Raw genomic sequence first — 13,463 nt, 5'->3', positions numbered from 1 at the left:
GTGGTTTGTGCAGCCCTTTGAGACACTAGTGATTTAGGGCTATATAAGTAAACATTGATTGATTGATTGATCATTTATTTATTTATCTAACAGTTTTGGGAAGAACTTCCCAAAACAATATTTGATCTCCGTTGCACTAAGTGTGTTCGGTTCTTATGTCTGCAAAAGCTTGCTACTTTCCAGAGTCAAAAATAATGGTGCAAATCATTTGACAAAACGAGCCCGGTATGATGGAATCAGCGAAGAAGACACATTTTTTTGTAATTTGGATGGACATGGAAACACAAGCAGGTTCTTGATGAGGATTTATTTATCTGTGACGGTCATACATTGAGCAAGATCACGGGACATAGGGCCGATACATTATAATACGATGCAAATCATTCCACAAAAGGATGTATCAAAAAATGTTAATGATCATTTACTAAACTGAAACATTCAACAATGTGACCAGGACTAGATCAGGACTAATTCACACCAGCAGGTTTATGATGATGATTTACTGTCATTTAGCAAGATCACACGGCTCTGCATTAGCGATCAAATCAACATTACGCAATGAATTCTAAAACCGCGCCCAGTAAGATGTCGATGCGTCTTACTTGGCACTCATAACTTTATCAGACTCGGTGGTTTTTACATGCACCGCAGTGTAAGCCACACCATTGTAGTTGCCAGTGGAATTGAAGACCAGCTGGCTGCCGTTCAGGCATGTGATTTTCACTTTGGCCCTGTACTCCAGGTCGATGACTGCTCGTCCCACTGACAACTCCACGCTCACGGTCTTTCCTGCCGGGACCTTCACAGTGATCTCATCTGATTCTGTTATGGTCTCCGTGTGGGTCATTGCGGAGGACTGCTCAGCTCCCACGGTCAGACTAAACCCACTGGACACCTCCACCAGATCTGGGATCCCTGCTGAAACGGTCATGCTGACGGTGGACTCAATCTTCGTGGTGGTGCTCCAGGTGTTAGACTTGGTCACAGATCTGCTGTACGAACATTTCTGCTCCTGAACCGCACTAGTGTCGTTGTGGTAAGACACCGATTTGATGTATTCCTTGTTGACCTGGAGGAAACAACCAGCCCGCCCACACACAGACATAGAAAAACACAAATAGATGCGTGTTGTTACAATAGTACTTAATATCCAGGACAGAAAATATCAACATATATTTAAAGTGATGAAGCAAATTAGATTAAAAAACATATATGTATATATTTTTTATTACTTTAGACCAGGGGTCACCAACCTTTTTGAAACCAAGAGATACTTCTTGGGTACTGATTAATGCCAAGGGCTACCAGTTTGATACACACTTAAATAAATTGCCAGAAATAGCCAATTCGCTCAATTTACCTTAATAAATAAATCTATATATATGAAAAAAAATGGGCATTTCTGTCTGTCATTCCGTAGTACATTTTTTCTCCTTTTACGGAAGGTTTTTTGTAGAGAATAAATGATGAAAAAAAAAACACGTATTTGAACGGTTTAAAAGAGGCGGAAAAACGAAAAAAATGAAAATACAATTTCGACTCTTTAAAATTCAAAATTCAATCGAAAAAATAAAAAGAGAAAAACTGACTAATTCGAATCTTTTTGAAAAAAATTAAAAACAGAATTTACGGAACATCATTAGTCATTTTTCCTGATTAAGATTAATTTTAGAATTTTGATGACATGTTTTAAATAGATTAAAATCCAATCTGCACTTTGTTAAATATATAACAAATTGGACCAAGCTATATTTCTAACAAAGACGAATCATTATTTCTTCTAGATTTTCCACAAAAAAAATGTTAAAAGAAATTCAAAAGACTTTGAAATAAGATTTACATTTGATTTTATAGGTTTGCCAGAATAATTTTGTTTGAAGAAATATTCTACAAATATTCTTCGTCGAAAAAACAGAAGCTAAAATGAATAATTGAATTTATATGTATTTATTATTCTTTACAATTAAAAAAAAACTTTAACATTGATTTAAAATTGTCAGGAAAGAAGAGGTAGGAATTTAAAAGGTAAAAATGTAAATGTGTTTAAAAATCCTAAAATCATTTTTAAGGTTGTATTTTTTCTCTGAAAGTTATAAGAAGGAAAGTAAAACAATAAATGCAAGACCAAGTCTTTAAAAATGTTTCTTGGATTTTCAAATTCTATTTGAGTTTTGTCTCTCTTAGAATTAAAAATGTCAAGCAAAGCGAGACCAGCTTGCTAGTAAATAAATACAATTTAAAAAAATTGAGGCAGCTCACTGGTAAGTGCTGCTTTTTGAGCTATTTTTAGAACAGGCCAGCGGGCGACTCATCTGGTCCTTACGGGCGCGGGCGTTGGTGACCCCTGCTTTAGACAGTGAAACGTCAAATTTGAAATATGACACTATTTCATTGACCTATTGTAATCAAACAAAGACATTACAGTCAACCCAATATCAAACAACAATGTTTATGGGGGACAAGACTCATCAAGTTGTCTTTTATGAAACAATTGGTGGGCTGAAAAGCTTTGGATCACAACAAATTCTTCTTTTTTTCAGTTAATAAGAACCTTGTGACAACTAAAATTCAGATTTTAGGCGTTAAGAAGGAAAAAGTAATTAAGAAATATTGCCTTTATCTTGCCACACTCTGACTCAGGTGTTCCAGTCATAGTACCACTCACCTTGGGTGTGTACAAGGCCAGGCTGGGATAGGTCATGTCGGTTAGCACAGACGACTTGATGGCGCTGATGAAGAGGAACCCCAAGCAGTCGATGTCTGAGCCATAGTTACCCACCAGCCCCAGGCAGACTCCAGACCCCACGTCGATAGAGTATTCGGTCTTCAGGGGCCAGTCGGTCATGTGTGCAAAGAACTCGCGGCCAGCAGTCGTCCAGAACCTGATGCCACCCAGACGAGTCCCGGCGCCGTTCCCCCACAGGGACAGCTTGGTGATGCGCTCGCCTAGATTGAACGTGAACTCACTGAAAGTTTCTGCGTTCCCAAAGGTCTTCACACGCCCGTCGGTCAGTTCAGCCCGCACGGCTTTGATCTGCCAGCCAGCCACTGCCACTCCAATCTTCTTGAGGGTGGCACCATTTTCTATGCCATCAAACTCAAATCGAGTGCCTCCATTTCCACCAATGAGATGAAGTGTAGTTGCCATGTTCAATGACCTGAAACAGAAATGTTACTGGACTTCCTAAAGACCTGCAGAAGAGTGTGTAAGATGACTTTTCCATATCAGATGTTCAAAGGCTGGGCTGTAGGTCTCTACTCACCTTTCAACTCACCTTCCTGATACCTCAGAAACACAAACCAAGAAAGCAGTGACAACCGAGGTTCTGTAATGTGGAGGTTCTTCTCTCGATGTGGCTTGCAAGGTAAAGGACTCCCCTTTTTCTAGAAAGAAGAGGGTTAACATGCATTAGAACTCACATCCTGTTGTTGAGGATGAACAAAGCAAGTCAGGATTTACTAAGAAATAAATGAGACGAGTGTAATCATCTGACATCTGGAGTAAGAATTTTTATACACTCTTTGTGAATTTGGAGGACTTGATGCACAAATACAAAACCAAGCCAGGATAGATTTGTGGCATCATTTAAGACCAGATGTGCATACTCACAAGTCGAAGACTGGACAGATGGTATCGGACCGATAAGAAGTGCAGGGACTCTGTAGTCAGACTACTGATGAGAGTCCTTGGAACCTCTGGCTTTTATAGGCAATGAGGTTGGAATTGCGAAATCACAGATTCTATAGATGGGGAAACTTTTAAGGAACTGGAAGACACATCTGGGTGTGACTTCTGAACCAAGGAAATGCTTAGCCAAGGAAATGCTGTTGACCCTCTGTGGAGTTCACCTTTGTTATCTAATGCAGATTTCTCGAGAAAATAGCCCATGTTTTAATCGAGCCCTGGCCAAAAAAAAGACAGGGAGCGAAAAAAGACATCTAAAAATCTATATTATATCATCTTCACATTTGAAAAACGCATGCATATCTAATAACATAATAAGTACAGGGTATCAATGGGTGTGTGTGTGTGTATATTTTACCCCCAGAATATTGACATTAATGTGGCACTGTGAGTTTGTTCTTACAGGAACTGTGTGTGCTTTGTTCCCCTTTTTGTGTGTCCCACCTCTTAGATGAGAAGATCAGTTCAGATTTTGGTTAACAGAGTAAAAAACTAAGGTTTTGCATGGCCAATGTCTTCTATAAATGCATACGTGTCCCACTTATGGTCGGTTTTCTGCACGTCATCTTCATCACTAAAGGAAACATCGCTGACATTTTCAAGCATATTTCTTTGTCTCTTTTTTTTTAGTCCTCAACTTCTACAGGTATCAGCAAATCGAATTTAATGTTTTTGAGAGCCAATTTTTAATGCCACTTGAAAAAAATGTAATGCCACTGTTATGTACTGTTTATGTTTGTAGTCAAAAACCTACAATTGTCTACAGACACATGACACATATGATTGCCAGCATTTCATAATGATGATGTTGAATAGTTTAACAGTTTACATGAACTATCAATCAATCAATCAATCAATCAATCAATGTTCACTTATATAGCCCTAAATCACAAACGTCTCAAAGGGCTGCACAAACCACACCGACATCATCTGCTCAGATCCCACATAAGGGCAATGAAAAACTCAACCCAATGGGATGAAATTGAGAAACCCATTATGTTAAATCCACTATGGACTAGATTCTCACACTATTATAGTAGATCCACTATGGACTGGACTCTCCCTCTATTATGTTAGATCCACAATGGACTGGACTCTCACACTATTATGTTAGATCCACTATGGACTGGACTCTCACTCTATTATGTTAGATCCACTATGGACTGGACTCTCACATTATTATGTTAGATCCACTATGGACTGGACTCTCACACTATTATGTTAGATCCACTTTGGACTGGACTCTCACTTTATTATGTTGGATCCACTATGGACTGGACTCTCACTCTACTATGTTTAATCCACTATGGACTGGATTCTCACTGTATTATGTTAGATCCACTATGGACTGGACTCTCACTCCATTATGTTAGATCCACTATGGACTGGACTCTCACACTATTATGTTAGATCCACTATGGACTGGACTCTCACTCTATTATGTTAGATCCACTATGGATTGGACTCTCACACTATTATGTTAGATCCACTATGGACTAGACTCTCACACTATTATGTTAGATCCACTATGGACTGGACTCTCACACTATTATGTTAGATCCACTATGGACTGGACTCTCACACTATTATGTTAGATCCACTATGGACTGGACTCACACTATTATGTTGGATCCACTATGGACTGGACTCTCACTCTATTATGTTAGATCCACTATGGACTGGACTCTCACACTATTATGTTAGATCCACTTTGGACTGGACTCTCACTTTATTATGTTGGATCCACTATGGACTGGACTCTCACTCTACTATGTTTAATCCACTATGGACTGGATTCTCACTTTATTATGTTAGATCCACTATGGACTGGACTCTCACTCCATTATGTTAGATCCACTATGGACTGGACTCTCACACTATTATGTTAGATCCACTATGGACTGGACTCTCACTTTATTATGTTAGATCCACTATGGACTGGACTCTCACTCTATTATGTTAGATTCACTATGGATTGGACTCTCACACTATTATGTTAGATCCACTATGGACTAGGCTCTCACACTATTATGTTAGATCCACTATGGACTGGACTCTCACTCTATTATGTTAGATCCACTATGGACTGGACTCTCACTCTATTATGTTAGATCCACTATGGATTGGACTCTCACACTATTATGTTAGATCCACTATGGACTAGACTCTCACACTATTATGTTAAATCCACTATGGACTGGACTCTCACACTATTATGTTAGATCCACTATGGACTGGACTCTCACTCTATTATGTTAGATCCACTATGGATTGGACTCTCACACTATTATGTTAGATCCACTATGGACTAGACTCTCACACTATTATGTTAGATCCACTATGGACTGGACTCTCACACTATTATGTTAGATCCACTATGGACTGGACTCTCACACTATTATGTTAGATCCACTATGGACTGGACTCACACTATTATGTTGGATCCACTATGGACTGGACTCTCACTCTATTATGTTAGATCCACTATGGACTGGACTCTCACATTATTATGTTAGATCCACTATGGACTGGACTCTCACACTATTATGTTAGATCCACTTTGGACTGGACTCTCACTTTATTATGTTGGATCCACTATGGACTGGACTCTCACTCTACTATGTTTAATCCACTATGGACTGGATTCTCACTTTATTATGTTAGATCCACTATGGACTGGACTCTCACTCCATTATGTTAGATCCACTATGGACTGGACTCTCACACTATTATGTTAGATCCACTATGGACTGGACTCTCACTTTATTATGTTAGATCCACTATGGACTGGACTCTCACTCTATTATGTTAGATTCACTATGGATTGGACTCTCACACTATTATGTTAGATCCACTATGGACTGGATTCTCACTTTATTATGTTAGATCCACTATGGACTGGACTCTCACTGTATTATATTAGATCCACTATGGACTGGACTCACACACTATTATGTTAGATCCACTATGGACTGGACTCTCACTGTATTATATTAGATCCACTATGGACTGGACTCACACACTATTATGTTAGATCCACTATGGACTGGACTCTCACTCTATTATGTTTAATCCACTATGGACTAGACTCTCACACTATTATGTTAGATCCACTATGGACTGGATTCTCACTTTATTATGTTAGATCCACTATGGACTGGACTCTCACTGTATTATATTAGATCCACTATGGACTGGACTCTCACACTATTATGTTAGATCCACTATGGACTAGACTCTCACACTATTATGTTAAATCCACTATGGACTGGACTCTCACACTATTATGTTAGATCCACTATGGACTGGACTCTCACTCTATTATGTTAGATCCACTATGGATTGGACTCTCACACTATTATGTTAGATCCACTATGGACTAGACTCTCACACTATTATGTTAGATCCACTATGGACTGGACTCTCACACTATTATGTTAGATCCACTATGGACTGGACTCTCACACTATTATGTTAGATCCACTATGGACTGGACTCACACTATTATGTTGGATCCACTATGGACTGGACTCTCACTCTATTATGTTAGATCCACTATGGACTGGACTCTCACATTATTATGTTAGATCCACTATGGACTGGACTCTCACACTATTATGTTAGATCCACTTTGGACTGGACTCTCACTTTAGTATGTTGGATCCACTATGGACTGGACTCTCACTCTACTATGTTTAATCCACTATGGACTGGATTCTCACTTTATTATGTTAGATCCACTATGGACTGGACTCTCACTCCATTATGTTAGATCCACTATGGACTGGACTCTCACACTATTATGTTAGATCCACTATGGACTGGACTCTCACTTTATTATGTTAGATCCACTATGGACTGGACTCTCACTCTATTATGTTAGATTCACTATGGATTGGACTCTCACACTATTATGTTAGATCCACTATGGACTAGGCTCTCACACTATTATGTTAGATCCACTATGGACTGGACTCTCACTCTATTATGTTAGATCCACTATGGACTGGACTCTCACTCTATTATGTTAGATCCACTATGGATTGGACTCTCACACTATTATGTTAGATCCACTATGGACTAGACTCTCACACTATTATGTTAAATCCACTATGGACTGGACTCTCACACTATTATGTTAGATCCACTATGGACTGGACTCTCACTCTATTATGTTAGATCCACTATGGATTGGACTCTCACACTATTATGTTAGATCCACTATGGACTAGACTCTCACACTATTATGTTAGATCCACTATGGACTGGACTCTCACACTATTATGTTAGATCCACTATGGACTGGACTCTCACACTATTATGTTAGATCCACTATGGACTGGACTCACACTATTATGTTGGATCCACTATGGACTGGACTCTCACTCTATTATGTTAGATCCACTATGGACTGGACTCTCACATTATTATGTTAGATCCACTATGGACTGGACTCTCACACTATTATGTTAGATCCACTTTGGACTGGACTCTCACTTTATTATGTTGGATCCACTATGGACTGGGCTCTCACTCTACTATGTTTAATCCACTATGGACTGGATTCTCACTTTATTATGTTAGATCCACTATGGACTGGACTCTCACTCCATTATGTTAGATCCACTATGGACTGGACTCTCACACTATTATGTTAGATCCACTATGGACTGGACTCTCACTTTATTATGTTAGATCCACTATGGACTGGACTCTCACTCTATTATGTTAGATTCACTATGGATTGGACTCTCACACTATTATGTTAGATCCACTATGGACTGGATTCTCACTTTATTATGTTAGATCCACTATGGACTGGACTCTCACTGTATTATATTAGATCCACTATGGACTGGACTCACACACTATTATGTTAGATCCACTATGGACTGGACTCTCACTGTATTATATTAGATCCACTATGGACTGGACTCACACACTATTATGTTAGATCCACTATGGACTGGACTCTCACTCTATTATGTTTAATCCACTATGGACTAGACTCTCACACTATTATGTTAGATCCACTATGGACTGGATTCTCACTTTATTATGTTAGATCCACTATGGACTGGACTCTCACTGTATTATATTAGATCCACTATGGACTGGACTCTCACACTATTATGTTAGATCCACTATGGACTGGACTCTCACTCTATTATAATAGATCCACTATGGACTGGACTCTCACTCTATTATGTTGGATCCACTATGGACTGGACTCTCACACTATTATGTTAGATCCACTTTGGACTGGACTCTCACTTTATTATGTTAGGAAGAACTTCCCAAAACAATATTTGATCTCCGTTGCACTAAGTGTGTTCGGTTTTTATGTCTGCAAAAGCTTGCTACTTTCCAGAGTCAAAAATCATGGTGCAAATCATTTGACAAAAGGAGCCCGGTATGATGGAATCAGCGAAGAAGACACATTTTTTTGTAATTTGGATGGACATGGAAACACAAGCAGGTTCTTGATGAGGATTTATTTATCTGTGACGGTCATACATTGAGCAAGATCACGGGACATAGGGCCGATACATTATAATACGATGCAAATCATTCCACAAAAGGATGTATCAAAAAATGTTAATGATCATTTACTAAACTGAAACATTCAACAATGTGACCAGGACTAGATCAGGACTAATTCACACCAGCAGGTTTATGATGATGATTTACTGTCATTTAGCAAGATCACACGGCTCTGCATTAGCGATCAAATCAAAGTTACGCAATGAATTCTAAAACCGCGCTCAGTAAGATGTCGATGCATCTTACTTGGCACTCATAACTTTATCAGACTCGGTGGTTTTTACATGCACCGCAGTGTAAGCCACACCATTGTAGTTGCCAGTGGAATTGAAGACCAGCTGGCTGCCGTTCAGGCATGTGATTTTCACTTTGGCCCTGTACTCCAGGTCGATGACTGCTCGTCCCACTGACAACTCCACGCTCACGGTCTTTCCTGCCGGGACCTTCACAGTGATCTCATCTGATTCTGTTATGGTCTCCTCGTGGGTCATTGCGGAGGACTGCTCAGCTCCCACGGTCAGACTAAACCCACCAGACACCTCCACCAGATCTGGGATCCCTGCTGAAACGGTCATGCTGACGGTGGACTCAATCTTCGTGGTGGTGCTCCAGGTGTTAGACTTGGTCACAGATCTGCTGTACGAACATTTCTGCTCCTGAACCGCACTAGTGTCGTTGTGGTAAGACACCGATTTGATGTATTCCTTGTTGACCTGGAGGAAACAACCAGCCCGCCCACACACAGACATGGAAAAACACAAATAGATGCGTGTTGTTACAATAGTACTTAATATCCAGGACAGAAAATATCAACATATATTTAAAGTGATGAAGCAAATTAGATTAAAAAACATACATGTATATATTCTTTATTACTTTAGACCAGGGGTCACCAACCTTTTTGAAACCAAGAGATACTTCTTGGGTACTGATTAATGCCAAGGGCTACCAGTTTGATACACACTTAAATAAATTGCCAGAAATAGCCAATTCGCTCAATTTACCTTTGATAAATAAATCTATATATATATGAAAAAAAATGGGTATTTCTGTCTGTCATTCCGTAGTACATTTTTTCTCCTTTTACGGAAGGTTTTTTTGTAGAGAATAAATGATGAAAAAAAACACGTATTTGAACGGTTTAAAAGAGGCGAAAAAACAAAAAAAATGAAAATACAATTTCGACTCTTTAAAATTCAAAATTCAATCGAAAAAATAAAAAGAGAAAAACTGACTAATTCGAATCTTTTTGAAAAAAATTAAAAACAGAATTTATAGAACATCATTAGTCATTTTTCCTGATTAAGATTAATTTTAGAATTTTGATGACATGTTTTAAATAGGTTAAAATCCAATCTGCATTTTGTTAAAATATATAACAAATTGGACCAAGCTATATTTCTAACAAAGACAAATCATTATTTCTTCTAGATTTTCCAGAACAAAAATGTTAAAAGGAATTCAAAAGACTTTGAAATAAGATTTACATTTGATTCTACAGATTTTATAGGTTTGCCAGAATAATTTTGTTTGAAGAAATATTCCACAAATATTCTTCGTCGAAAAAACAGAAGCTGAAATGAATAATTGAATTTAAATGTATTTATTATTCCTTAAAATAAAAAAAATAAAAAACTTTAACATTGATTTAAAATTGTCAGGAAAGAAGAGGTAGGAATTTAAAAGGTAAAAATGTAAATGTGTTTAAAAATCCTAAAATCATTTTTAAGGTTGTATTTTTTCTCTGAAAGTTATAAGAAGGAAAGTAAAACAATAAATGCAAGACCAAGTCTTTTAAAAATGTTCTTGGATTTTCAAATTCTATTTGAGTTTTGTCTCTCAGAATTAAAAATGTCAAGCAAAGCGAGGCCAGCTTGCTAGTAAATAAATACAATTTAAAAAAATTGAGGCAGCTCACTGGTAAGTGCTGCTATTTGAGCTATTTTTAGAACAGGCCAGCGGGCGACTCATCTGGTCCTTACGGGCGCGGGCGTTGGTGACCCCTGCTTTAGACAGTGAAACGTCAAATTTGAAATATGACACTATTTCATTGACCTATTGTAATCAAACAAAGACATTACAGTCAACCCAATATCAAACAACAATGTTTATGGGGGACAAGACTCATCAAGTTGTCTTTTATGAAAAAATTGGTGGGCCGAAAAGCTTTGGATCAAAACAAATTCTTCTTTTTTTTTCAGTTAATAAGAACCTTGTGACAACTAAAATTCAGATTTTAGGCGTTAAGAAGGAAAAAGTAATTAAGAAATATTGCCTTTATCTTGCCACACTCTGACTCAGGTGTTCCAGTCATAGTACCACTCACCTTGGGTGTGTACAAGGCCAGGCTGGGATAGGTCATGTCGGTTAGCACAGACGACTTGATGGCGCTGATGAAGAGGAACCCCAAGCAGTCAATGTCTGAGCCATAGTTACCCACCAGCCCCAGGCAGACTCCAGACCCCACGTCGATAGAGTATTCGGTCTTCAGGGGCCAGTCGGTCATGTGTGCAAAGAACTCGCGGCCAGCAGTCATCCAGAACCTGATGCCACCCAGACGAGTCCCGGCGCCGTTCCCCCACAGGGACAGCTTGGTGATGCGCTCGCCTAGATTGAACGTGAACTCACTGAAAGTTTCTGCGTTCCCAAAGGTCTTCACACGCCCGTCGGTCAGTTCAGCCCGCACGGCTTTGATCTGCCAGCCAGCCACTGCCACTCCGATCTTCTTGAGGGTGGCACCATTTTCTATGCCATCAAACTCAAATCGAGTGCCTCCATTTCCACCAATGAGATGAAGTGTAGTTGCCATGTTCAATGACCTGAAACAGAAATGTTACTGGACTTCCTAAAGACCTGCAGAAGAGTGTGTAAGATGACTTTTCCATATCAGATGTTCAAAGGCTGGGCTGTAGGTCTCTACTCACCTTTCAACTCACCTTCCTGATACCTCAGAAACACAAACCAAGAAAGCAGTGACAACCGAGGTTCTGTAATGTGGAGGTTCTTCTCCCGATGTGGCTTGCAAGGTAAAGGACTCCCCTTTTTCTAGAAAGAAGAGGGTTAACATGCATTAGAACTCACATCCTGTTGTTGAGGATGAACAAAGCAAGTCAGGATTTACTAAGAAATAAATGAGACGAGTGTAATCATCTGACATCTGGAGTAAGAATTTTTATACACTCTTTGTGAATTTGGAGGACTTGATGCACAAATACAAAACCAAGCCAGGATATATTTGTGGCATCATTTAAGACCAGATGTGCATACTCACGAGTCGAAGACTGGACAGATGGTATCGGACCGATAAGAAGTGCAGGGACTCTGTAGTCAGACTACTGATGAGAGTCCTTGGAACCTCTGGCTTTTATAGGCAATGAGGTTGGAATTGCGAAATCACAGATTCTGTGACGCTTGTGTGGCATTGTAATGCCGGATTGGTTCTTCCGGGGATGCGTCGAAGCGATGAACACAACAAGGTAAGTTATAAATGGATTTATTAAATAATAAAAGGCTAGGAACAAAAACACTGCTGTAAAGAGAAGGCAAACCAAAAACAGAAAAACAATTCCTCAGCATGTGAGCTGGAATAAACAAATGGCTTAGCGTAAAAGCTAGCGAGAATATACATACAAAGATGCAGGTCGAGAGTCGTCACTGTTGCGCGTGGGCAAATTAGGATCCGAGGAAGACTGAACAGAAAAGGCTGGCTTATAAAGGAGGGTGATTAGCTGAAGCAGGTGTGCGGTACGAGTGTAGCAGGTGAACTAATGAGTAACCAGAGTGATGGGCAAAACAGGAAATAAACGGGTCAGACTGAGAATGAAACAAAAATGGAAATAACAAACATGTGAAGATCTGAGCAGCAGATCGCAACAGTATTCCCCCCCAACAAAAGACAGATACCAGATGTCTCAAAAACACAAACAAAAACTTGAACCCCCTCCCCAAAACCAGAAAGTCCACAAACGAAGGGAGGGCGGAGGGAGGCCACGGTGGAGGGTCGCCAGATCGCATGTCCCCGAATCCACCGAGGACACATCATGTGGCGGCGGCGGGTGGAACGCTGCTGCCGAACAAGTTTTGGCGGGCGACCTCGAAAAAGCCACATTAGTGGCCGCCTCGCAGGATGAGGTGCCCGGCGAGGCGGACGACCCGGGCACGGCCACATCCGTGGCCGACATGGAGGAGGGAGTGTCTGGCGAGGAGGATGACCTCGCAGAGGCCACGCCCGTGG

General features: G+C 39.8%; 2 protein-coding genes across 6 annotated transcripts; both read right to left on the bottom strand.

Annotated features, from left to right (window-relative positions):
* Positions 1-292: 292 nt before the first annotated feature.
* Positions 293-3,766, bottom strand: LOC133540372 (aerolysin-like protein). Of its 4 annotated transcripts, none has more exons than XM_061882900.1 (4): positions 3,611-3,766; positions 3,264-3,384; positions 2,666-3,158; positions 293-1,069 (listed from the first exon to the last, which is right to left on the bottom strand). In XM_061882900.1, the coding sequence occupies exons 3-4, from the start codon at positions 3,146-3,148 to the stop codon at positions 599-601; spliced, it is 954 nt and encodes a 317-aa protein (XP_061738884.1). In that variant the 5' UTR covers positions 3,149-3,158; positions 3,264-3,384; positions 3,611-3,766; the 3' UTR covers positions 293-598. The 4 variants fall into 4 exon arrangements, with proteins under 4 accessions (XP_061738884.1, XP_061738886.1, XP_061738883.1 ...); XM_061882902.1 differs by having other exon boundaries at positions 3,276-3,384; XM_061882899.1 differs by having other exon boundaries at positions 3,264-3,378; positions 3,611-3,765.
* Positions 3,767-9,165: 5,399 nt separating this feature from the next.
* On the bottom strand, positions 9,166-12,274 carry LOC133540371 (aerolysin-like protein). Of its 2 annotated transcripts, none has more exons than XM_061882897.1 (3): positions 12,154-12,274; positions 11,556-12,048; positions 9,166-9,942 (listed from the first exon to the last, which is right to left on the bottom strand). In XM_061882897.1, exons 2-3 carry the CDS (start codon positions 12,036-12,038, stop codon positions 9,472-9,474), a joined length of 954 nt encoding a protein of 317 aa, XP_061738881.1. In that variant the 5' UTR covers positions 12,039-12,048; positions 12,154-12,274; the 3' UTR covers positions 9,166-9,471. The 2 variants fall into 2 exon arrangements, with proteins under 2 accessions (XP_061738881.1, XP_061738882.1); XM_061882898.1 differs by having other exon boundaries at positions 12,166-12,271.
* Positions 12,275-13,463: the final 1,189 nt, after the last annotated feature.

This window comes from Nerophis ophidion, linkage group LG22, assembly GCF_033978795.1.
Source record: "Nerophis ophidion isolate RoL-2023_Sa linkage group LG22, RoL_Noph_v1.0, whole genome shotgun sequence".
In the NCBI taxonomy this organism is placed as follows: Eukaryota; Metazoa; Chordata; class Actinopteri; order Syngnathiformes; family Syngnathidae; genus Nerophis; species Nerophis ophidion.
This window is presented reverse-complemented; position numbering and strand designations above follow the sequence as displayed.

What these genes read in the sequence shown, in the direction of transcription:
- LOC133540372 (XM_061882900.1), bottom strand. Translation starts at nt 3,148, where the DNA reads ATGGCAACTACACTTCATCTCATTGGTGGAAATGGAGGCACTCGATTT. An exon ending in TGGCCTTGTACACACCCAAG is followed by an intron (nt 1,070 to 2,665) that starts GTGAGTGGTACT and finishes TGTTTCCTCCAG; the next exon opens with GTCAACAAGGAATACATCAA.
- LOC133540371 (XM_061882897.1), bottom strand. Translation starts at nt 12,038, where the DNA reads ATGGCAACTACACTTCATCTCATTGGTGGAAATGGAGGCACTCGATTT. An exon ending in TGGCCTTGTACACACCCAAG is followed by an intron (nt 9,943 to 11,555) that starts GTGAGTGGTACT and finishes TGTTTCCTCCAG; the next exon opens with GTCAACAAGGAATACATCAA.